Source organism: Pavona decussata, unplaced genomic scaffold (assembly GCF_977016875.1).
Source record: "Pavona decussata unplaced genomic scaffold, jaPavDecu1.1 SCAFFOLD_155, whole genome shotgun sequence".
In the NCBI taxonomy this organism is placed as follows: domain Eukaryota; kingdom Metazoa; phylum Cnidaria; class Anthozoa; order Scleractinia; family Agariciidae; genus Pavona; species Pavona decussata.
Genome location: NW_028145567.1, coordinates 338,498 through 363,825, shown reverse-complemented (window position 1 = coordinate 363,825; position 25,328 = coordinate 338,498). Strand labels below are relative to the sequence as shown.

At 37.0% G+C, this 25,328-nt stretch overlaps 1 protein-coding gene and 2 long non-coding RNA genes across 7 annotated transcripts in view; 2 read left to right on the top strand and 1 right to left on the bottom strand.

Annotated features, from left to right (window-relative positions):
* Nucleotides 1–23,624, top strand: part of LOC146465714 (uncharacterized) — a 55,152-nt gene extending 31,528 nt beyond the window's left edge. The window contains exon 2 of the long non-coding RNA XR_014868206.1: nt 22,859–23,624. This is a non-coding gene — a long non-coding RNA (uncharacterized LOC146465714). The remainder of the gene's footprint in view (nt 1–22,858) is intronic.
* Nucleotides 4,958–16,283, top strand: LOC146465716 (uncharacterized). Of its 5 annotated transcripts, none has more exons than XR_014868205.1 (3): nt 4,958–8,267; nt 11,858–12,435; nt 15,104–16,283. It is a non-coding gene; the product is annotated as an uncharacterized LOC146465716 (long non-coding RNA). The 5 variants fall into 5 exon arrangements; XR_014868202.1 differs by having other exon boundaries at nt 9,554–12,435; XR_014868203.1 differs by lacking the exon at nt 11,858–12,435 and having other exon boundaries at nt 5,994–6,266; nt 6,912–8,267.
* On the bottom strand, nt 20,982–22,551 carry LOC146465715 (band 4.1-like protein 1). The gene has a single exon (XM_085128232.1). It carries the CDS (start codon nt 22,385–22,387, stop codon nt 21,287–21,289), a length of 1,101 nt encoding a protein of 366 aa, XP_084984358.1. The 5' UTR covers nt 22,388–22,551; the 3' UTR covers nt 20,982–21,286.
* Nucleotides 23,625–25,328: the final 1,704 nt, after the last annotated feature.

Genomic DNA, 25,328 nt, shown 5'->3' with positions numbered 1-25,328 from the left:
GGCACACGTGATCAGAGTCTAGAGTCCAGCTAGAGCGACTAGTCCAAAACTGAGTTTGCTGGAAGGTTTTTGACTCAGCTCAGGCAACGCGATGCTCGCTCACGAAATGTGTTGAAATGTCTTGGTTATTGTATCAAACAAATAGATTCCATTTTGCCGTGGGTCTGTAGTCTGATAACGCACAGAGGACGTCAAAACGTGATGAGAACATCAGTCACGCTACTCGCCTGCGGCTCGTAGCGTACTTCTTTGTTCTCACCACATTTTGACGTCATCTGTGCGTTATCAGAGCACAGACGCACGGCAAAATGGAATCTATTTGTTAATACCTAAATCAAAATATTCGCACATCATGCGAAGCATATTTACACTTAGCTTTTGAAAGCCGTTTGACGCATTAAAGGAACAAATGTTGAACGAGACATTAACAATTGGGTGTATTAGCTGGCAGTTTCGAGAATATTTGTTCGGGTTGAAGATTAGGCAGCTTGATCCTCAGCGGCAGTCGTGTCGCTATGACAACGTTCCAAAACACAAACAGGCAAGTGTAATACACACACCCACACAAAAAAAAACAAGCAAGTAAGTCGCTTTTTATTGGAATTCTATGTAAGCCGTTTATTTGCATGCATTCCCATACAAACCCTCATATTAGTTTTACGTGAAGGTGAATATAACTTTCTCACTGTTACCTAATATTACAAATATATAGCTGTCAGTGAGCTTGGGATAGTTGTGAACATGTATGAACCCTAAACAGAAGAGCAACGATCGACTGATGCTGTAAATTAGTGTTTTACTTGCCATCCCCCCCTCCCACTCCCCAACCAAAGAAATAGAGCACAAGGGCTTATCATATTTCACATTATTCTGGGACAGCAGTTTCCTATTTAATACCCGAAATGCACAACATAGCTTTGACAGTAATCTTGAATGGCCTCTTTTTTTTTTAATTAAGGAGCTGTTCCATTTTTGTTTCCTACCCGCCCCCACCCCAGCCCGTCTGGATTTGCGCGCGTTTCTGTAACGCAATCTCATTGTTTAATCACGGCGGAAGGTCAACGGAACATAAACGATTTCTTGACGACAATCTCCAGTTCAAAGCAGGATTTAAATGGTTGTTGGAGGAATTTTTGGTCATTAAAGATAACAAAGAAATATTTGACACTTTGCACACGGCAGCTTATGGGGCGGATGGCAATTTTTTTGGCCGATGGTTGTCCTGACGGACTTTGAAGAATTGAACTCAGTTTAACACCTGCGGTGTATTACAATGATTTCGCACAACAAATCATCGAAAATGCGGCTGCATCCGACTGAAACTATAATTCGATATATTTTGAAATATCCAGTTCTCGATATTTCACGAGGTAAGTGGAATTTATCATTAGTTTCTTAGTAAATCGTTATTTTCATGTTGTTATGCTAATTACGAAGGCGGTGTTTGTTGACAAAAGTACAGTTAAAACTTCTTCTTCTATAATTCTCTCTTTTTAACTGCCCAAAAATTTTATTGCATATTCTTACAGATGAGACATTGCTCTTTAACCAGGATGCTGTTTTAGGATGCCAACTGATGTATCTTTAGCGATATTTTCCTTTAAAGTCGGCCATTTTTTTGGCACTTGAAGAGTAGTTCAATAGGGAAGAAATTAAAAATTTTGTAAAAAAATCAGATTTCGATCAAATTCCCAAAAATGATTCTCAACACAACAACAAACATTTGCTTGTCTCGAATAATGAGATTTTGTTCAGATTTGAAACGCTTTCTTTGTAAGACAAATTCTTAAAAGTGTGGCCTAAAATGGCCGCTGAAAGCCCTCTCAGAGCGGTAAAACCAAGATGGTCGCCTGACTACAGCTAAAATACGAATCGAACTGAGCTGAAAGTTATATTTATGTGAATCACTTATATAGACCATTATTCTGAGAAAGTTTGAGGGATTTCATTTTTTCTCGTCCAAACGACGATAGTCGATATTTACAGAGGACGGCTCTTAAATTCTCGGCGTTTGGACATTGCTGTTGAAGTTTACTGAAGTTTTATATTTTAAGAAAAAATTTCTTTCAAATTAAAACGACCGGATGTTGAGGCAACCTCCGACCAAAGCGCGCGAAACCTAATGGAGTTGAATGAAAAATCGAAAGCGAAGAAAATCGGACACAGTCGGACATCTAAAATTCAATGAACGTTTAAATGTACGAATTATAACCTTTCTGAGACTAGCATTCAAGTGCCGCGAGTTTGGAGTTTAAGCTCATCGAGAAGCGTAATATGTTGTGCACATTTGAGCAAATAGGGAGTTTAAGAAACGAGGACGGTAACGGTAACGAGAACGTCATTTAAAAATATAACTTCTCGTTTTTGTAACTCTTTCGCAATCATTTAAATTTATTTAACTTGGAAAATGCTGGCGAACTCTCCAGGAACTAAATTAGTATGAACGACCTCAAAGTAAGGGAAAATAAAGAAGATTTTGCGTCATACGCTCCCGTTCTCGAGAAAACCTAAAATTTGGTCATTTCACGTTGTTGTTTTGCAGAGAACGGCAGAGACATGTACCGAAATGTAAAACGCACGTGCAAAGCGATTGTTTTTGGTCATTAAGCCCATTGTTTTGTGGCGTTCTCGTTACCGTTGCCGTCCTCGTTTCTTAAACTCCCTAATGTCTGCTGTGTGGTGCCGAGCGAAGGAAGAGATCAGGGCAAGGACGGCTTTTTTCATGCTGAACTGAATTCCTCGCGGACGATTTAAAACACTTCAGGATAGTCCAAGTTTACGAGACAAGCGTATACTGAGACAAGCATTCAGTGCAAGTTTTTAAACTTCAAGCTTATTTGAGAAGCGTAAGAGCTGTGCACATTAGTGCAAATGTTTTGCTGAGTGGTGCCGAGCGACGGAAACGAACATTATGGCCGCCGCTCGTACGGATTTCATAGATGAATCATCTGAAGTCCTCGTAAATTCGTAAAAACATAAAAGCAGGCATAAAGCTCTTCCTGAGAAATTTCTTCGATTGGTTTTAACCTCTTACCGCCAGGATTTGCAAGTCATCGTGAAATTTTTGAAGGTAACCGGTTGTTTATATTATTGTTGTTATGTGATCTAAAAAATCGTAAAATCTTGCAATTTTGAAGATTTTAAAGGAAACTTCAGAGATACGTACCATTAAATAGTGTCATACCGAACTTTGTGGCTTTTATTGTTGTTATATTGAGATGGCATTGTTTGGAATTTCTTTCTTTTCCTTTTTCTTCTACATTTTTCCGAAGAAACTTTTGCTTCCCGCCGGAGAAAAAAATTTAGCTTAGCGACACCTGGGGCATTCGTTTTCCATATAAGGTCAAACTACGGTATATGAGCTGATAACCGAGATTTAGAGAACCAATCAGAACGCTAGAAATGCAATATCCGAGGCTGAGAATTTAATAATTCCTAATATCAGTTGTTCCACAAAGAAGTAGGGTTGTTTTCATGCAATTTTCAATCTGGATAAAATGTTAGCTTGCCATATTCCATATCAGACTGGCATACTTACTCCTTCGATTTTGAGTATCCAGCCACATAGTGGATGTTAAATAAGGAATTTAGAGTTGTGTCTACTCCAGCAGAGCCTTCAATGTCAGATATATATCGAGACCGTGAAAGGTGCAAGATAAGATGGCTTTCAGTGTTTATCGTTCTCAGTTCTACACGGACATTCAACGCTTTTCAAGCAATTGCGATCAGAAAATAGTAACGCATGTCAAGGTGGGATCCAGGAATTTTTGCCTGAAAGAGTTCGAACTCGTACTTTTCACAAAGTAGAGCGTAGAGATGTCAGTACTTATACGAAATTAATTTTTCTTCAATAGTACGTTTATAGAGTACTAAAGTATGACATCAAAAATATTTGAATTTTTGAAATTATGGGATTTAGCATATACCACACAAGTGAATAGTGCTTTTCGCGCGCGCTGATTGGCTAGCTCGAAGGTGATTAGCCATGTACTATTCACCTCCGAGCAGCCGAAGATAACCAAGATGGCTTCCCGTTTCCCCCACGGTCACTTAAGAGGAAAATATTTCGATAAAAGAGACAGCTATTACAAAAACAAAAAACGAAAATGGAGACAAAGTTTGGTTTGACGGCATTACATGGTAAGTTATTTAATCTTTCAAACCTCATATTCTAAGGCGAAAAATAAAAGTACAATGCATTGTTTACGAACAAAACTGTCGAGCACTATAATTACAATGTAAACAATGAAACAGTATGGTTTCAACAACAGGACAAAATTCACACAACAATCGAAGAAAAGACACGTAGCAACTAAACAAATACCTCCAGAAGTTTTATTTGTCCGCAAGAAAGCGAGACGGAACTTTCTACAATAAGAAATGGCTTATCGCGCAGCGCGATAGATTTTAAATTTTCTCACCATTTGTCGGTATATTGTCAAAAAAAGTAAGTTTTGGTCCTGTTCTTATTCAGCTTGTGTGGTATGTACTAAAACAATTATTCACCTCAGTGTCGGTGAAAGTGATGGATATTTAATATCCATCATTGTTATATACCTAGACTTTCACTCAACAAAACGAGAACTGTGATTGGTTGATTCTTTGTCACGCGTCACTGATCAACTGTATCCCGACCTGCAGTTGTTGCCCTCTCAGTTGTTTGTTTGTTTGTTTGTTTTGCTGTAGTTGTTGAAGGGAAAGTCTAAATATATAACAAAGCACTTAATGTATGATCCCTCGGGAAACTAGTTAGTTTTGTTTTCCCGAGAGTCCTTCGTCTCGGTAAACATCCGGACTCTAGCGAAAACAAAACTAATTGTTTCCCGTTGGACCATGCATGAAGTGTATACTATTCACCTCCACTTTGGTGAATAATTGTTAATTATTAAGGTCTTATTTATTAAGATGATTACTATTCAAAAGTAAAAAATGCGGATCACCGAGTTCGTTTTTGACTTATAATTCCATAAAGCTTAAATTAGGGCTGTCTTTAAAAGGTTTTGTTGTTGCTATGGTTACCTATTAAGTAAACAAAAATAGCCATAACTTGTTTACTCATAATAAGGTATTTTTTACTTCATTATTTTATTATCAACTGATGAGAAGTGGTAGTAATGATCCTTCAAATTAAAAGTGCTCTGAAACCCAGAAAGTGCTTAAGCTGAATTGACATTGGTAACGTTTTCTTTTTTATTGTGTTTGGTTTTTAATTCCGAGCTTTTCATTGTAAATTCTATAATTGTATGTCTGGAATGTTAGTGATCGTTATTCTGATTACTTCTGAGCGAATTTTCACGACAATTTTGATAGCATTTGGGGAAATGGAGAAACCTTAGATGGCGGATTTTAGACGGGGCTCTTCAGAAATAATGACGTGATTTTATCGTTATGTGACCTTATCACCTCATTTCCTAGCCTTAAGGACGTTCGCGCGAAAAAGTTCTGCCCCACAGATTTTTTTCATACTTTAGGTAAGGTTAGCTAATAAGTTTTTGATGTCAGAAATGCAAAAAAAATTGGGGGTCACCGACTTCGTTTCAGAGATACAGCGCTGGAAAAATACCCTGATTTTGAAAAGTTGGGCCTTCGTAACTCAAAATGATCTCCACAGTTTTAAGTTTAAAATATTCAAGGTGAGTAACTGGAGACAAACTATTTTAGTCAAATTTTATCTAAGCGTATATGTTTCGTAAATTAGTCCAACTGGTGTCATCCTTGTAATTGAATGCAGCCCTTAAAGAGGACATTTACGACCGTCATACAGACAAAATGAGTGTAATTCGATGGCGCGTGGACAGAAAAATAGAAAATAATCAAACTTCTGCCCCATAGATTTTTTCATTTTCTCTAAAACGTAGACAATCGATAAAGAAAGTGATCAATTGAAAAAACAGTGGGGGTCACCAGACATCTAAGAGAGTTATAATGAAGACAAGCTAGCCGATTCCAAATTCACGTTTTTGCGTGACAGGTCAGAGAAGCACTGGAGCCTAAACAGGGATATCTATCCCATCATGCACAGCTCACAATGATTGCTCGAGTCAATGCTTTCGTTCGAGTGTGCTTTCAAAACTCTGATCGTTTAAGTTGTTTATTGTTATTCTACCTTCAAAACTTATACAGCTGTTTAGCCAATGCCAAGAAAATGCATCTATAGCCGTTAGCGAGGCGAAAATGTGAGAAGTAAGCTTATTTATTTACGTAGAATGGGTATGTGGAGATTGATTGTACACGGGATTGGTGATCAATAAAATTGCTCTTGTAAGGTAAGACTTCCTTGTTTAGTATCAAAACTTAAAAAAGCTTAAAGGTGACTTCGTTTGGCGAAGAGACTACATAAAGTACTGCATTTCAATTATTTTGTTATATCGAGAGTCAAGTAAATATATAAATCTCTTCGCGCGAAATACCCGCAGGACAGTATCAACGCCTTTACTTGGGCTTTTTGTTGCAACCTTAACCCGTCTAATCGTTTCACGTTAAGTTTTCGTTTTTAAAACTGTGCAACGGATATGAATTTCCCCCTTTTCCCCTTTTTAATGCTGTCACATCGGCCGACATGTGTGTTTACCTCCGTGTATCGTCAACCATGAATTGCGCGTGACATTGCGTGGCGTGTGCGTTACTTGCCCACTAAAGATGCGCATAAACAATTAGCGCGAACGTCCTTAAACAGAAACAATCTCGCCTCGAATGCTCTTGAAGCCGTGAAGGGACAGACGCGACTTCCTTTTGGCTCACAGACAGCTCGGGCAGTAAATAAGGTTAAGTGTTATTGTGTTGGCTTATGACAAAGTATGGAACAAATTTCAATCTAAACAAGCCAAACTTTTAGGACGTAGAGTAAAGCATTTTTATGGCCATCTTAATGCAAGAAATTGATTGAAGAGTGGCTTCAATTCTTTCAATAGGGTTACGGACGGCTTGGCCATTGAAGCATGCGCGCGAGTACTTTCGCCGGGCCCACTGCCTTGCCGTGCGAGTGGAGTTGGGACGAAAATAATGGAAATTAAGGTCGCTAAAATTTTAGAAGGCGCGACTTAATTAATGACGCGGAAATTAACGTTAACAAAAATCAACGAGGATTTTTAAAATTCGCGTTTATTGCCTATAATAAGGTAAATATTCAAAGAAATATACATTCTTGGCTATTAAAATTTTTATTTAATACAACCTTTAACGTTACAACTCTGTTTTCATTGATGTACTATATATAAGTATTATTTTCACATACTTTAATTCATACTCATTAAATTTAAGTTGAATCCAGTTATTTTGTTACGTTTACGTTTTCTTTATTTTATGCCTAACTTTCTAGGCACAACAGTATTCTATATTAATGTAATATAACGGTATATATTCTCCCATAGGAAGTACAACTAACAAGATTACATCTTGCATTTACTTGAATACACTTTTGTTCTCAGCCATTTAACAGGATTTTATGGTTTGTTTGTTTCAGTTGCAAGTCTGTATCAAGTCAGACATCAGATCATAACTCTTTGCGCGGAGGTCATCCAATATAAGCTTGGTTCGGAGAGTAACATTTTCAATGGTCGGCGAGCCAATATTTGAAGAACTGCTAGTCATCCGGTCTTCTGGAGTCGATAGTTTCTTTCTTCCTTTGTCACTTTGTTCTCTTCCTTGCTGTAAGATAAAATAACACAAGAAAAAAAAACTGTCAAGTGAAACTAGTTAAGTCAAGCATATCAACCACAACTATCATTTGTAAAGAAAACTAGTGGAAGTAAATTTAAAAACATCCACCGCAAAACATTTGAGGAAAACACATTAAACACACAAGCGCTTATACTTTTTTGTCAAATCATATAAAGTCATGGTATCATTATACTGAAAACTTAACGTTGTCATCATTAAAACCACGTTTACTTAGACGCATAAAATGCAATATGATAGACTTTTGCTCTCTCAAATAGTATGTACAAAATTTATTTTCAGATGTGGAAATTTTTGACATCCAGATTAAATAAACATAATATTATTTCGAAGAGCATAAAAAGGGAATTGACACTTACTGATTTCATGATTGCCATTATACGTCTCAAATAATTTATCAGTGTCTTTATCTGATGTTTCAGTTCCACCAATTGGTTTCGTACACCTCCAGCAACGGGGAATCGACTCAGCTCATTCGTGGAATTATCCAGCAGTGGGATAAATCTCCTCAATATACGGCAGTTTGCTTTGAGGATCCGTAAAGGCTGAAAGACAGAAAGGAAACGATAAGCAACTCTCCACAAAAAAATGTAACTATAATGCTTTGTTTATAGTAGAAGTGCGCCTAGCTACCCAAACTACCGTAAAAGCTCTATTAAGACCCCCCTCTCTAATAAACCCGCTGTGGGGAAGTCGGCTTTTGTGCTGAAGTTCTCCCTCTCTTATAACCCCCCCCCCCCCCCCCCCACTCCTTTTGGGACATGACATTTTGTAGTTAGTCCCTCCTATTCCCTTTAACGAAATCCACTTCATTGGCCAAGTATGTTTAAGAAATAGTATTAGCAAGTCTAGTAATAGTATTATAGTATTTCTGCATCTTATATGCTGCTAACCTTTTGTCCAGTTTTGTTCCAACTTCCAAGCGGAATGAACAAATCAACATCGCTTTCTTCGTAGGGATCTGTTGGCCATCTTTTCGACTGAAAGATCAGAAACCAAGTAAATTAACAATAAGAAATAATGTTTGCAAAAATTTTTAAACTTTTGCCCTTTCCGAAGTTCATAAAATGACTCACCCTAGTTTACACATTGTTCAAATAGCGTTTTATGAAGAAATGAACCCCATCGCCAGAAAGATCGCACAAAATTATAGTAAGTTCACCAAGTTTGGTTATGTTTCATTGCGTTGTAATCGGGCTGTGACCTGTCTAAGGTCGCCCAAATTCCAGACAAATGTCTCTTATTCTGAGATGACGTTCACCAAATCCATACAAATTAAGTCAATTTTTGGATTTTTGAAAGCCTTCGACATGGTTACAATCTAACAACAGAACCTCAAACTCGGTAAACTAACTAATTTTAATGTGATCTTTCTTGTGATGGACTCTAATTTCTGATTAAAAGAAAATTTAAAAACTCGTTCTAAGTCTCCATTTGAACTTCGGAATGAGCAATTGTATTCACTTTGCATTGTCTCTTACTGCCATCATTTTAAAGTGGTCAATTGCCCATTTCCGAGTTCCTGTGAACCTTATTATCAAAGCGAGGCTAAGTGCAAAGTTTTTATTATGAAAATTAGTTTTCATTCATATGCAAACAAAACTAATTTTCATATGAAACGCTTTGCACAGAGCCTCGCACTGGAACTCGGAAATAGCCTATTGTTAGTTTTTGTTGAAGTGAACGAAAAGCCGTGACGTTACAATGTAAGTACGCTTGCTATTGAAACAGATAAAAAATGATCAACATATCAGATATAATTCTCCTTAAACTATAAGATTCGGTCTTGCATATGTACACTGAGCCTAAAAGTTTCAATAACTTGTTTAAATTAGGGGGCAAAAAGTTAAAATTACCACTTCCTTGCTAAGGACAGAGCTTTGGCGTGCCAATTCGTTAGACAAAACCATGGCGTCTCTGAGCAATGAATGAACAACGTTATTCCCTTGGCATGGTAACGAACGCCGTTTAACTGGAGAAGAAGTCGCCAGAGCGATCATAGAAAAAGCTAGGAAACACGCAGTCAATATTCCTGTAGAAAGAGAAAAGTAAATATATATTTAATAAAAGCTGGATAATTGGATATTGCAATCCCAGGGATTTGACTGGCTTAGCGGTCATGGTATATGAGCCATTATACCATGCCCGAAAAATAGCGACCATTAAATTGTCTTCTGGTTGTTTTTGCAAAGGAAATCAGCAAGATCTGTGGTAATATTTCGTGATTGTTTTAAGTAAAACAATTATTCCACTCACGCTTGTTGGATATGAGATGAAAGATAGCCAACTCGGCGCTACGCACCTCCTTGGCTATCTTTCATCTCATATCCAATTTTGTGCTCGTGGAATAATTGTCAAATATATGTTTTAAATTCCAGCTTAAAACACAAAGAGTGATCAAGGAAAACGAAACATTCACTTCTTGCCAATAACATTTTAACGTTAGGTTTTTACTTAATTTAATTTTAAGTACTTAGTTATTTATATCAACAAATTAAATATAGACATATTAACGATAACTGTACAAAAGAAGCAGCAGCCGCAGTATTTTGAAACAAATAACAAGTATTAAATTAATTCTTAGAAAAGTTTACAATTGCCTTACCTTGCATGGTGAAACAAATCAATTTAGGGCTTCTCTGGAAGGAATTTACAACAATATCTGAACCTTGAAATTGGTTTTCCAACGTAAGGCTGTAACTAGCTCACTAAGCGAATTTCTTCTCTTTTTAAAGCCTCGAAATTGAGTCATTTTTCAGATTTGGAACTATGTTTTAAGGCAACTTCATGGAATCTCCCTTCCTTGCCATTTCCGGTGTAGCAGGTGCATATGGGAACGGCACTTCCGGTGTTCCCTTCTCAGTCATACTGTTTGTAGCTTCGTTACTATTTGTGACTCATGAATTTAATTTGGTGATACTTCTTCGTGAAATTAAAATATTCTCCTCAACATTTCGGGCAGAAGTACTTGTATTCCCTGGGATAATTTCAGTGATTTTAGAGAAAATACAGGCTTGCACGCGCACCTCCGATGTTCTCGTCCCAATCAGTTTGTATAAGGGGGTTAGTTTCTAAAGAAACTGTGGTGCTGCGTCGGTGAGGAGTATAAAAACAGAGTTGAAAAATAAAGGTAAACTGGCCACCGGAAAGAGACTCGAGTGATGACGTTTCGAGCGTTAGCCCTTCGACAGAGCGACATGGATTCGCTCCGAGAAAAGGCTAACGCTCGAAGCGTTAGCACTCGAATCTCTTCACGAAGGCCAATTCACCTTTAGTTATCAACCCTGTTGATAAACCGAATATTCAATCAGTTTGTAGCTTCGTTTGTTTGTGGCTTGAGAGTTTAATTTGGTCAGATATTTCTCCATGAAATTAAAATATTCTCACTAACATTTTGGGCAGAAGTACTTTTTGTATTCCTCAGGATAATTTCAGAAATTTTAGAGAGAATACAAGCTCGAGGGCTTAAATGAATTTGCAAAAAAAGCATTTAATTTTGTGTTGTTTTTCTACATCGCCAAGACTCGGTGGATTCTTGAAAATAAGAAATGCAGGGGTAGTAAGCGTTATTATTTCCCGTACAAGCAGATTTGATATAAGTTAGGGAACAAAACATTGCTCTGCCGGATTGCTTTGAAATTTTAGATTCTTTCTATACGTCTCATAAAGTTTAGAATGCCCAAAATTTAACTATAAAAGGCGAAACCCTGCATCCCAACAAATTTCATGATACGTTTTGGGATAACCTTCGGAGACAAACATTTATTAGATGTTTTTCAAGGGTTTTATTCATCTTTCTTTGGACAAATTAGTCAACATTTTGCCTGAACATTCGAACACCCCGATTAACTGCCTATTTGATAGTTTTACTTCACTTTATTGAGTAGAATCCAAGTATAATTGATGTATACTGTGTAGGCGAGTTACAAAACAAAATGATATTATTAATAAGGGACACAAAAACTTCAAATAAAATAATTTGCTCTCGCAAACGAAAAGAAGCAACAATATTCAAATCACATTTCAGGTTCGAACGATATTTCCCATTCGATCCGGATATTGCATAAGCAATATTAAGGAAAATTTTTAACGTAAACTAACTCTTTAGACGTGGATGTGACTGTGAGAAAACGTTTAATTTAAAACATTGATGAAAAACATTGAAATATTTTTCCATTAGGAAACAGCAAGCCAGATAATTTTGAGTCCGTTGTCATGGGATAACCCAAGATATGGGAATCATTTGAATGTATAATTAACGAGGAGACGGTGTTTCCAAGAAATCGGTGACACCTGCCCAAACAATATACACTGGAACTGGATGAAAGGAAGCAGTTTTCAAATTGTGTGTATTTTATTCCCTAAAACGGCTAGTTTGGTCATGTTAAAGATTCGAGCATGAAATTTCCCCTGGTTTAATATTCTCTTTCTTCCCGGGCAATGTTGCTTAGGACTGAAGAGGAGATTTGCTTTTGCTTTAATGTCATTGTTGGATCGACTTCAATTCATTGAGTCGTTTCTTGAATGCATCGTTAAGATGAAGAGAGGCGTTATTCGCTGAAAGAAGATTTAACGAAGTCAACATTCCACAAAGAATTCGTCGCTACATTTCTGACTTAATTAAGGAAGAAACTTCGTGGCTTTAAAATGTTTTCGAGATGTTGTCATGGAAAGCGAGGAAAGAAATGATGGCAAGGAAGCGCTATGTGTGGAATAGTAATGTGGGGATTCTGATCGCCATGGAAAACTGACATTATGGTATGTAACCAAAATGGGAAATGACTGAATCTGTATTTAAGTTGTCAGTAGAAATTACCCTTCCAAAGTTAAAAGGTTCCGCCAAGCTTTTAAATAAGTATTCCCGTAGTAAAGGGGAATTAAACTTATGGCAGTTTTCGATTTCTCATATTTATGCTGCTTTTCGGAACGGATTTCCCCCAGTTTACGGGAAGGATAAGATTCATGTTTGAAAATCAGATTCACTTTGGGACTGGCAATGAAATCGAAGGTCTGAATTAGCAATGATGTTAACATCCGTTAAAACAAACTGAACAGAAAATTATGATTTGCAACCCTGGCGTCATAAACTGCGGTTGACCCTACTATTTAAATTTAGAACCGGCAGTTTCTACTGCGCTAGTGTATACGTAGTTGCAATAAAAAAGAAAGGGGAAGCACCGACTTGATTTCACAGTTTTTGGACGTTAATGTAAATTTAGGAAGTTTCCAGTAATGAAACGTGATTCAGTGACCCAACTCTTCTGTAAATTAAATATATTATGCTTCTTAAGTTCATAAAACCAAATCATGGTCACAGCAAATTAAGATACAAGTTTATGATGTTTCTTCCAGAGTGATCATTTTACAATAAAAAGGACACATTGTTATGTTCTTTGGTAGATGCGTTTACAGTTTGTAATTTAATGAATCAGAGCTAAATGCTAGTCTACTACTTCTACACTTCTTCTACAATGAATGCGTCTAGCTGGTGTTGACAGTAGATTACTATCCTTTCTTTAGTAGTAAAGCCGGATAGTATGTGAATTTCTTGTGTGGAATATTCATATTCAGTAAAATGTTTGTATTGTAATTGGTCATTTGTCTAATAAGAATATCAGTATTACTAAATATTATTTTTTTAAAAGCAAATCTGAGGGTTGTAAGATTGCTAAGAAGAGTGAAGTCACCGACATTTTTTATATTTTCAAACAGCCTTTTCTTGCATTCGTGAAATATAATAGAAATAATAATAATAATAATAATAATAATAATAATAATATAATAATAATAAAATAATAATAAAAATAATAATAATAATAATAATAACAATATAATAATAATAATAAAACTAACTGTGATTGATAAGAGTCTCCTGCAGAGTCGTAATATTTGATGGACAAAGTCTTTTTCTAGATATTTTGCGTCAATATAGATTTAAATTTTCAGAAAACAGTTTTAAAGCAAATTATTGAACATTGGATTTACAATGGCGGCCAATTCTCGGAAAAGGGCTCTTTTTAGCGGCGAAATCCGAGGTTTTACCAACAATTCGCACCATTTAGGACACAAGAAATGTGTCTAAAAACATGCCGCCACCATACAAACAGTTTGTAAAGAAATTTCCAAATTATTTCAGACTAGTCACTAAACAGACAGTTTTTATCCTTCAATTAGCTCAAGTTTAATAGGCAAACATTTTGCTTAATTCACTCGTTGTCCCTAACTAAACACCCAGTCCGGGTAACAATTTTAAATAAAATTCTACAGTCTGGCCATTCTAATGAAACTGACCACTAGCTGGTAAGTACTGTTCCATTTTCCAATATTTCGCTCCGAGACATTACAAGCATTTTGTTTTCCGCATCTTGTTAAAGTCGACATCCATTTCGAGAAGGCTTGAGTACAAGTCGTCCAGAATGACTGACAGTCGGAGCGCCACGCTGTGAATTGTGGGTACCGTAGAGTTTGATGCTCCAGTTGAGTTATGAGAAGCAAATGTGGAAGTGCGCCTGGGCGTCATTACTGTGACGTGACTTCCGCTGGTCACAGATAGCTCTGATACATTTGCTGTTTTTCTCGATCCCTGCAACTTAAGAGGTGATATAATTGTTCCTAATTTAAAAAGAGACAACAGTCTTTTTCACAGAATATCATGATCATCAAAGGGTCAGACATGAACAAAAAGAGTAAACGTATTGCATTCAGACAGTCAGGGAGCAAAATAATCAAGGCGCGTCCGGATCGTTTAAATCTGTTGATACTTTTTGTTTCTTGTTTGTTTGTTTTACCGACCTTCACCAGAGAAAGAGAAAAAAAGCATTTCGAAATACAATTAATAATGAGAATAAACGACAAAATCCGACGTTTCGAAGTCATGATAACTTCGAAACGTCGAATTTTTTCGCTCATTTTCAATATTAAAGAGAAAGAAAGAGAGCAAAACCGGAAACGAAATATTTTATGGGGATGGCCTCGAGGAAGTAACCATTATTAGAGTGTGAATGGAACTGTAGCACGTCTTTCTCTGTCATTGTAAGAGGATGTTATAGCCGAATGAGAGTGAATAGGTGGCAAAGGACCGCGAACAAAAACTTGTGCTACTGGTATAAGCGGGTTCTGTGAAAGATCTAATCAGCCAAAAATAAGCAGCATACAAGTAAAGTAAGAAAGGTTGATACTGCGTAGGAAATTGATGATACGATAGTGACATGTTTGGTCTCTATCATGTCGCTGTCGTGTTACGTTTTCTACAAAGTATCCGCCTTGCTTAACAATAGCGAATGAACAAAAAGGTTCTGCTTCGAGGCCGTCTTGGCCCCCCATCAAGAATGTATTCTGGTAAAGTCTATTTTCATAGATAATTTTTTAGTAAAGCTTAAAACATTTGCTGGTGTTAATTACTTACAAAACTGAAAATTCTTTCCAGCCTTCGCAGTAAAGTTATCATGAATCGCAGCTCGTCCTCCAGATTCTTCAAATGCCCTGCCACTGCTGTTCCATTGGGAAATCTTTGAAACTCGGCTGTAGAAGAACTTATCAAGGACAAGAAGCTGCTCAGAGTATTGCGATCAGCAAGAAGGAGGGTTTGAGGCTGAAAATAGACCCGTTATTACAAATCAATATAAGGCGGGCAACAGACCATGAAGGGCGTGGCCCAGTGGTGTATGAACTCGCTCATAATGAGTGAGTTTGCTATTAGTAGTAGTAGTATAGTAGTAGTTGTTGTTTTAAAGTTTAAAGTTTATATATTAAGAGGCAACCTTTGAGCTGCAGTGCAGGTTGAATTAAATTAAATGTCATTTACAAACTAGGTTTAAAAATAAGCTTGAAAATGGGGACTATGGAATCATGTAGAATCGGAGAAATGTGACGAAATTGAATAAAATAATGTGGTTTTTGTTTGCATACCCGAAAAAAAATGGGGGAAATCAGTAAATATATCTTTTCTTTCTTTCTTTTTGAAAACGTGGCATTTCCAAATAAGGTAGTGAAAGTATGTTGCGTCATAACACCATTAGTTTACCTTCTCCTTATGACGCATGTCAACGTAATTAAGTCTCAATATTACGTCTTCTCCAAAAAATAATCCTTATAAACAAAGTTTTTCTACGTGTGTCCAATCAAGGCAAGACTGAGTCTTGTGAATAACATTTGTCTTTTCAGCGTTCCCTTTTAACCACCCCACCCAAACCACAGCCTCAAGTTTCAAGATATTCTGAGCCTAGAGAAGGAGTGGACCAGATGATTTAAACTAAACATTTAATCTGTATCTACGTTTAACTTCTAACTGAAATAGAAATGATGTAAATACTGACCAACAATCCAGTGGTGTTAAGTGGTCCCGGTGCAACAGAAAGTGAGAAGTCTGCAGTTTTCCACTGATCCGATGGTGTAAGCCATTTTTTGGACTGAAAGAGAACGGTTTTGAAGTAAGGAGAAATGAGGAATTCAAACATGGTAAAGCAAGAAAGCTTAAACCGTTTTCCATTAATTAAAATCGTCAAATTGTGTTAACGGTTTACGAGTGTACAGAATAAACAAATGGACGACTTTGCGAGAGAAAGAAGAATTTAGAGAATAAATAAAATGACGAAAGAATAAAAGAATGAATCAATCAATCAATCAATGAATCAATCAATCAATCAATGATTGAATCAATGAACGAACGAACGAATGAATGAATGTCTTACTATGGTCATATAGGAGCGGAAAACCTTTCCTCCAAGTCTCACAGACAATGGTAACAAATGCCATATCAAGTCTTTTGTAGTTTTATCGAGTCTGCAATGAGGAGAATATCTCTGCTGAGGTGTACAATACACCAAACACGAAACAGATATTAAAGCTAGCGCTGTCGTTACAAATCCTGCCAAAGAAAAAGGAGAATATATTTTACCACTGAGATAAGCATTGATCTTATGGTTTGACTTCTGCATTTCACTGATTTTCAAAACCAGGTATGCATTCGTAAGTATGTAAAGGGACGTAAGATTGTTTCTAAGTTCTATTCAGCGTTTAGTTTCTTTAAATTGTCATCATCATCATCATCATTATCATCATCATCATCATCATCATCATCAACACTGTCGTTTTCATATAGACTTAGCTCATTTTGGAAAAAAAGTGGCAACATAGGGCGAGGGTGGGCGATTGGAAAAGTTGAGTCTAACTTTCGTATTGTTTTGCAACATGTTAGCTTGCGCAGTTCCCGAGTTATAGACATATCTTTTCTAAATTAGTTTTTGCTTTTGTTGCAAAGGTGCTAGATTCAAATTTTGGAATCAGTGTAAACTTCGAATTCGACATTTTTGAATCAATATTTACTCAAATCTTTCAATTGCGACTGAGTGTTACGGCTTAGGTATTATACTGGTAGCATATAAAGAAAATCACTTACTTGACATTTTCACAGTCCTCGTTGACTTCGATTGGAAAATAATCCTCAGTATCTTGTATCCTAGTCAATAATCTTTGCTTTTTGACAATTTTGGCGTCATATTTATACCATTTTGAAATCGTTATTTTCACATATGACAGCGAATGTGACTCACTTATGCTCTTCAAAAAAAAAAAATACCCACGCAGAAAAAAACTTTGTGTTCCTGTGCTTTGTTACAGAGAGAAAGATTAAATCTGTTAAATTTGATTAATGTCTAAATCGAAAAAAGGAAGCCATTTTATTTCAGTGAGATGTACAAAACGACCTTTGCTGTTCATTCATAGATGTGTTCGTATATTTTGGAAGGCAAAAACTCGTAGCAACATCAACCGGACAGAGTGCAAAAATTGGCCTTAAGAAAATCAGTATTTTTAAAGTTATTTTACCTTGGATTTGCTTTATAGGCGAAAGCAATATAATGCTTTTTTTTTTCTTGAAATACAGGAAACATTAATTAATCAGTGGATCATAAAGAACAAGTTACTCTTTCGGATTCTTTAACACATAAGGTTCCTTCGAATATTATGAATTATTTATCTTTAAGTGTGCATATTTGGCCACACTTGTGAGACAGCGTTAATACTAAAAGCATTGCTAAAATTTTTGATGTTCTAAAGTTTTTTCAGAAGAGTAATATAGAGGAAAGTCAAACGGGAGAAATTCAGTTTTACAAACTCAGTCAGTTTATTCTATCAACTGGCCAATTTCGGAGAAATTTGAGTTACGCCAATTTGAATACAGTTTCAGGATAATCTGAGGTTTGTTTCAGAAAGAGCAAATGCGTGTACGTAATGATTCTAGTTTTACACTTTTATTTCAAAAATATACCCACGCTATATTTTAGAATGAACAGGAACATCCCTGATTATGATTAATAGTTTGCCTTAATATCCTGAACTGACGATAACCGGTGTCTCATAGCGACTCATACGCGTCTCATCACGCGAGCAAGTGATCGATCATGAAAACTAATTAACCCAAATTCCTGGAAATCATATCAACTGTTTTCTTCCTTTCTCTTGGTTCATTGTGGAAAATATTAAAGTTTTGAGTTCTCAATTTACCTTAAATTAAAGCAGGTGTATGATTGAGAATGGGACATTCCGTTTGGAAATTGAATGGTTTTCTCGGTTATTCTCATATACGCTTAGATAAAATGTTCCTTTAGTTTCGTGTATGACTGATATTTTTAAGGGTTAATTAAGGTTTTATTGTTACTATTTTTCTGTTGCTGTTATAAAAGGGAGAAAAGTGCCGTTAAAGCTATTTATTCACTTCTTTTTTTATCGTTGTAGGGTTTCACTTTTTTACGACTGGATTCATTTTAGTGTTCTCTATTGAGCTGTGGTAGTTATGGACTTTACATTGTTTTGTTTTTGTGATCAACTTGGCAAATGTAAAGCCTTTTCGTAAAGATCTTTCGTTCACGTAAAAAGCGCTATGTAAGTTTAAATGATTATTTTAAAAGTATGCCCATCTTTGATCGAAATCTTCTGGAAATAAAGTATATGATGTGCGTTCTTACAAAGCCAGATACAAACACGAACGCGGCTATAGGAGAATTTGAAATTTTATGAGAGACCTGCGCGCAAACCATGCATACTGATTTATTACACTATACGAAAAGCAGATGCATTATTTGGGTGTCAGAAGGCTTAAAGTCTAGGGTGTGATTGCTACCTTTTATTAAGCGATGAACATATCATCGCTGAAACATTGCTCAAACAAGCACGTACTGCGTGGGAGGCCTACGGGGTGTGCCATTGATGTTAACTTGTAAATTATAGCTGCTTATTTAAACCCAGTACCGAGTAAAACGTTCAATTATGGAAAATAATTCTAGGAAGAGAAACTGGCAAAGGTGCTCCATGCAACGTTTCCGATTAACTGTAACTTGTACGAATTCGTAGCCGAGGAAGCGTGGAAACTTAGTTGAGTATTCTTGTGTTCATGTACGACGAGATTGAGGGAAATCAGTGCAAGCAGAGGTTTTTTATCTTGTCGCTTCTATTTGCTAGTCTTTTTACGGCTGTCTTTAAACGTTGTTGTAGAAAAGCCGACTATATACGCGAAATACTACAGACGCGAACGACTTCGTACATGCTAAAAGACTTGCCAGAAGGAAACCTCTGCTAGCAGGGTGCGTTAACTCAAGCACGACGGAAAAAAAAAACAGAGGAAGAAAACGGTGGTTTTCTAGTTTTTCACGTACATTCGCGCTTTCTAAATAAGGGTTGTGGTGGCTTATTGCATCAAACACAGTGTTCAACCAATTGTGGAATAATGAAATATACCATGCGGCGAGCATATTGTGTTTATATTATGATCTTTATTTTTTTTTCTTTCCCAGAAAAGACTGTTTATAGCTATGCCTTGAAATTTGAATATGCAAAGTATCTGCTATTCAAATAGTACCGCTTCACACAAGACCATTAGGTCACAGATCGCTCATTGGTCTCATGGTTGAATCCCAGTCGCTCGGTTTTTGCAGTAAGATATATTTTTTTTTGGATTGTAAAAGGCGGATACAAAGTGAGTGCAATGAATACAATTGCATGAAGTAACAATACTTTCATTGAATAGAACTTCAGAAAAATGTTTTTTTTTAAGGGGCGCTGAAAAGCGTAAGCAGCACTCGGATGCTGTGCCATCTCCTGGAGGATCGAGGAAATAATTCATAAAGGCTTCTACATGCATTTTAATATCAGATGAATATTTATTTTCACACTCGTATCATGGGACAAACTTATCGTCACTGTAAATCTTCTATAACAACATCAACAGCCACAATAATAATAATAATAATAATAATAATAATAATAATAATAATAATAATAATTATAATTAAAAAATTTAATAATAATAATAATTTTATTGAATAACGAATAATAAAATAAATTTTACAATCAACATGACTCTAAGCGTACTGTACAAGTATGGTTGCATGCAATAAAATTCAATAACATAATTGGAAATCAATTTTTGCACACTATTTACATCGTGAAATGGATAACAACTCAAGACATTCTCAGTTTACATTGCTTTATCCAGCCTAAAAATACAAAGCTTATAAAAATACAACGCGATATTCGTCTTCTCTCCTCTTCTGCTCTATTTCCTACTTCATTCTCACTTTCAATAGTTTAAAAGCGTCGAAAAGTTAATAATAATAATAATAATAATAATAATAATAATAATAATAATAATCATCATCATCATCACAATAGTAACTCTACCTTTAATTTAGACATACACCTCGTTCTCAGGGTCCTCTCTCTTCTCTCAGACCGTGGAAACGAAGTTGCATACACCTAAGTATTAAAATGATGTTGTTGTTTTTTTTACTATAATATTTATATACTGTATATACATTTTTGACCCAAAAGTTGGGTACATTCGCGCCCAGTTTAACTAATTCTGAAAATTTTAGTTAATTTTCTTTAAAGTCTTCAGTCTGTTTCTAAAAAGAGTTACTGAATCAGCATATACAACGTATTTAGGCAAGTTATTCCACTTATAATTTTGCGTACAAATAAGATTACTTATAGCTATTTCGAATCGCCAGTCAAAGAGCCTGAGGACTCTGGGTACGAGATTGGGGTCACACCCGATATCACGACACACTGCATTTTGTTTGTCGGAAATTAAAATTTCTAAACCACAATAATAGAGAACGATCTATTCCATGGCGCTGTAACTTTAGTAATAGACGCTCATGTGGCACACTTTCCCCTCTCGAGACGGAAAGATTTCTTACACATAGAAAAATATTAAATACTAGGCTATCAGTCATACCAGCTTCCATCTGAACTATTGAAAATATCCTCATAAAAAATAAAAATTTTCAAAAGGAAAGCTTTGAATATTAATATATATAAAGTCAGTTGCAATATATTTGACATCCTTTCATCTCTATCGATATCGTGATATTTTCATCTTTCCTGTGAACGATTTTTACATATCATTTTATAGATTCCATATTTTCAAAAAGCTAAAGCTTTCAGAAAAAAATCAACCAATAATATTTTTGAAAATAGTTCTTTGGCTAATTTTTAACGCGAACAAATATCACTACGAACGCTTTAGCCGGGGCTTATCATCTATGATGAATACAGTTCGGCAGTTTTGCGTTTTGTGGGCAAAAATTGTCTTGAATGTTCAGAGCATGCTCTACGTCATTTTTCGTCTCCTGAAGGGAAGAGTCATCACAGCGCCATCCGACCTGGAACGAAGAGAACGAATCCTGTTCGCAGCTTTCGCTTCCAAAGAAAGACTTCTTATTACAATGGCTCGTTCAGGGTTGTCTTCAAAGAAAAACTTCTGGTGATTCTCCGCGTCTATCAGCAAGCGCTGCGCTGCCTTGTAGCCATACAAGCCTTTGTTGAAGCGAAAAACCCGAGATGTGATGTTATCCTCTTCCGCTGCTCCAGCTTCCGTAAGGTACATGCAAAACTTTGAGTTCTCAGAGGACATTGAAATAATGTCGCGCCACTGGAAATTGTGACACACTTCTCCGGCTTCAGGGAATGTGCTCTTCAGCTGACAGATTCGTATGCCGTGAATTGAAACGCCGAACACCACATCATTCCCGCTGGATTGATCAGTTCCGCCGTAGTGCATCCATGCGCCATAGTTCGGTAATTCTCTACAGACTTCCAGGGCCGCAGATACAGCTTCCTCTCGGGTCATCCCGCGATGCGATTTGTGCAAATCCCGTACCATGACCTCGTAATGCTCTTCGCTAATGTCTTCTTCGGAATTAATGCCCGTGGGTGGGCAGTAAAACAATCCGAGAAGACCCTCTAGATATCCCTGCTTGTGTCGCTTGGCGATGAAATCTCCGAGAGTGGCTTGCACGTAAAAGCCGTCGATTTCAGCATGCTTGTTGATGGGGAGAGAAAACTTGCCTCTGTTTATGAGCGCTTTAAGCTGTAGCAGAATCTGCCTTTGCATGTTGTGCTCCAATAAAAGGGGTTCCTGTGGAAATACTTTCACTGCGAACTGGAACATCAGCGGCGCGGGTTTTCGAGAGGGACGAATTTCCTTGTCCAGGTTCACCCAGTTAACATCTCCATCCTCGCGATCCATGCACTGAAGACCGAAGTACTGTTTGTTGTTAGCTGGTACTTGAACTCGATGACAAACTCTGTCGAACAACTCCCTCGCTAGCACACTCTTTTGGCCAAATGACGTGACAAACTGCGAGTTGTCGAGTAGAACAACTTGGCATTCTATGATTTTTGAATTTGACCGTATAAATTTAACAGACATCTTAAAACTGGGCTAGAAATGCTACCGGGCAATGTTTCGTCTTCCCTCTCTTCAGTATGCCCTCTTTGTCGTGAGTAAAGTTCAATTTTCTCTGTAAACGTTCCGTGAAAACTATTCATCCCAACGATTTACACATCACTCCTCCGTCGATAATATCCAGCACTTAATTGGGAGTTATTTTTAACACGGTCAATACGAACGTGACAGGGTATCAAATTAGGTCGCCGGACACACCAGTCGATCATGGAAACGACGTAAACACAGGAATCAGATGTTACTTTTTGACCCTTAGTGACGCACACGCGACTTCTAGATGTTACGCAATGCATTCTTGTGCTGCGTTTATAATTCCATTAGGTTGATGTCTTACTAAACTGGCAACAGTGGAATGTTTTAGTTTGGTGAATTGTATACAATCGACGCCCACAGGTACAGTACTTGTAAATATTGTACCTTTTAAATTATGTACAGGATGCCAACCAAGGACTTAGTACTCCTTTGAGTGGGGCTGAGATTACATCATCGGACGCAAAGCGGAAATGCCGGGTTCAACCGTTGAATTGAGGGATAGATGGGCAAATATTAAAAAAAACAAAGACAGTCACGGAGAAAGTACCAAAACCAAAAGGAAAAGAAAAGGAATTCCGGAGAAAGCTCGAAGCAAATTCCGGATGAAAGAAGGCCCCTCCCATATATAGTGATCCCTGTAACGGAATCAGAATTTCATGATCACTGTTGGGGAGGTTTTTGCAATTTTGATTTAGTATGCTAACAGATAACGAGGTGGGGCAAGGGAACAAGGCAGTTGTAGGAACTTAGACGTTATGAAGAGGCACCGCGGTGTTATCAGAGGTTCGACTGTACAGCGGAATTCTATATTTTGTATGGAAGGTTCTAGGATAGAAAAAAAGAAGTAGTTTATCGGGGAGGCCAATCTTCGATATATAACTTCTAACATGCAAAAACTGTTGCGGCATAACAAAAACAAAATCATACACACAACAACATGACAAGTGAACTCCTACTGTAAGCTAAAAAAACGCATTGTTTTCCTGCTGGTCAGTGTTCGGTTTCTTTGCCATCTCTCTTGATTGGCGGTCAGTGTTGCGACGCCCAGTGTTGGAGATTGAGGTCAGGATTTAGCCGAATAAGAACGATATCAATATTCACACGGCGTGACATAGCTTCTGAATATCATTAAATTTTGCCCTGGCGCACGTGGTGGCGATGGGACTGATTTCTTTGTCTGTTTCAATTCGGTTCTTAATTTTATTCTGTATCATGACTTTTAATATCAGAGTTAATCATTACAATCACGGAGGATCTTCGGAAAAGCTCAACGATAGAGCTACAACTGATTTTACTCAAGCTGGATCTCCCGGCCTGCCTATTAAAGAGATGCCGCATCTTATAATGAGTTACTGTGTGTAAAAGATGGAAGGCAAAATAAAAATAAAGACTAGCTACATTTCCACGTGTTAATCGTGTCAATCGTGATTAATCGGGCCGAAATGGCCCAATTTGATCATGAAATGATTGAGCGGACGAAAATCTGTGGAATCTAGCCGATTATCACCGTGCGATGTACAACAACAGAAAAAGAAATCGAACGTGTAAATTGATCAGGCCGATAACTCCGTGACGGTAACTATAACTCCTTCTACAAAAGGAGCAAGACGAAGTGGAGAGGACACAATTGGTGCCCTGTTCTGCGTGAATACACAATGAATTTGCGGTCGGAAAGTGTAACAACGGTCTGGTGAATTTTTGTTTTTTTAATATCACGTTTCACTGGTTCAAGTTTATGCAGGTGTGCGGACTATCATGCCTGTGTATTAATAAGCCCCTTTAACGATTAACGAATAGCAAAGGAAAATATAACCTGTGCTATTAACTAAGAGCAAAGATTATTTCGTTATTCAACAATTCAGAATATCATCACTGAAAGTATTACAGCATTACATACATTCGTACGTCACAGTATAACATTTCCAAATATGGTCATGGTGCACTCGATATTGGTCCGCGCGTACGTACACCGTGACAGATATCCTGCGAAATACGTCATTCGTGTGTCCGGGACAGAGCGCTTTAAACAAGGATCTTCTCCAGCTTTTCTGCAATAAAACCGTGCCTTGTTATCAATGTGTTGAATACTAAAACAATTATCCTGCCTAATCATTATCTTGCGGAATATAATTATCCCCTGATTTTAGCCAATTCGGCTTAGCGGCCTCGTCGGCTATCAGGCGATACAGTTCCGCGCGATTTCGAGGGATAATTTTTAAATACTTGCAATACATGGATATCAGTTTCCATTTCACAAACTGTATAACACAACCATTTCATAAGAAAAGTGGAAATAAAAAGGAGAAATAAGCGGGGGGATCTAAAAGAATATGTAGAGAATTGAAATTAATTTAAATCGTCACTTTTCCACGTCTTACAAAAACATCTCGGCTGTGCTTCAGTAATTTTACATCACTTCATATATATTTTTTGTTAAAAGACCTATTGTAGAGTGAAGGAGGGTGTATTTATTCGGTAAAACTCGCTCGCAAGAGAGATTTACCGATATTTATTTTTAATACATTGAACCAATACAAGCTAGATTTCTCAATAAAATTTAATATTTACGGGGTATTCCCGGCAAAAAAGTGTTTACCAATGTATCGGGGTTTTGACACTGTAGAGAATATGATATATGACCCACGGTCAGTTTTGCAACTATTTGTCCTGGAACGTTTGGCGATTTCTTGCCGTAGAAGTGATTTCGTCTTTGGTATTTGTTTAGTGATTTTAAGAAACTTTCAGAATTCTAAATTACTTGCTGCATTCAGGCGCGCGTACCTCTCATGTTCCAAACCGGCCAAGTTGTACGGCAGTGGTTCGATGGTGGTAAGGTGTCTGGATAAATTTCGTCGGTGAGATTTCTTTATTT

Bases quoted from the DNA above. Each gene is read 5' to 3' on its own strand.
- LOC146465715 (XM_085128232.1), bottom strand. From the start codon at position 22,387: ATGTCTGTTAAATTTATACGGTCAAATTCAAAAATCATAGAATGCCAA.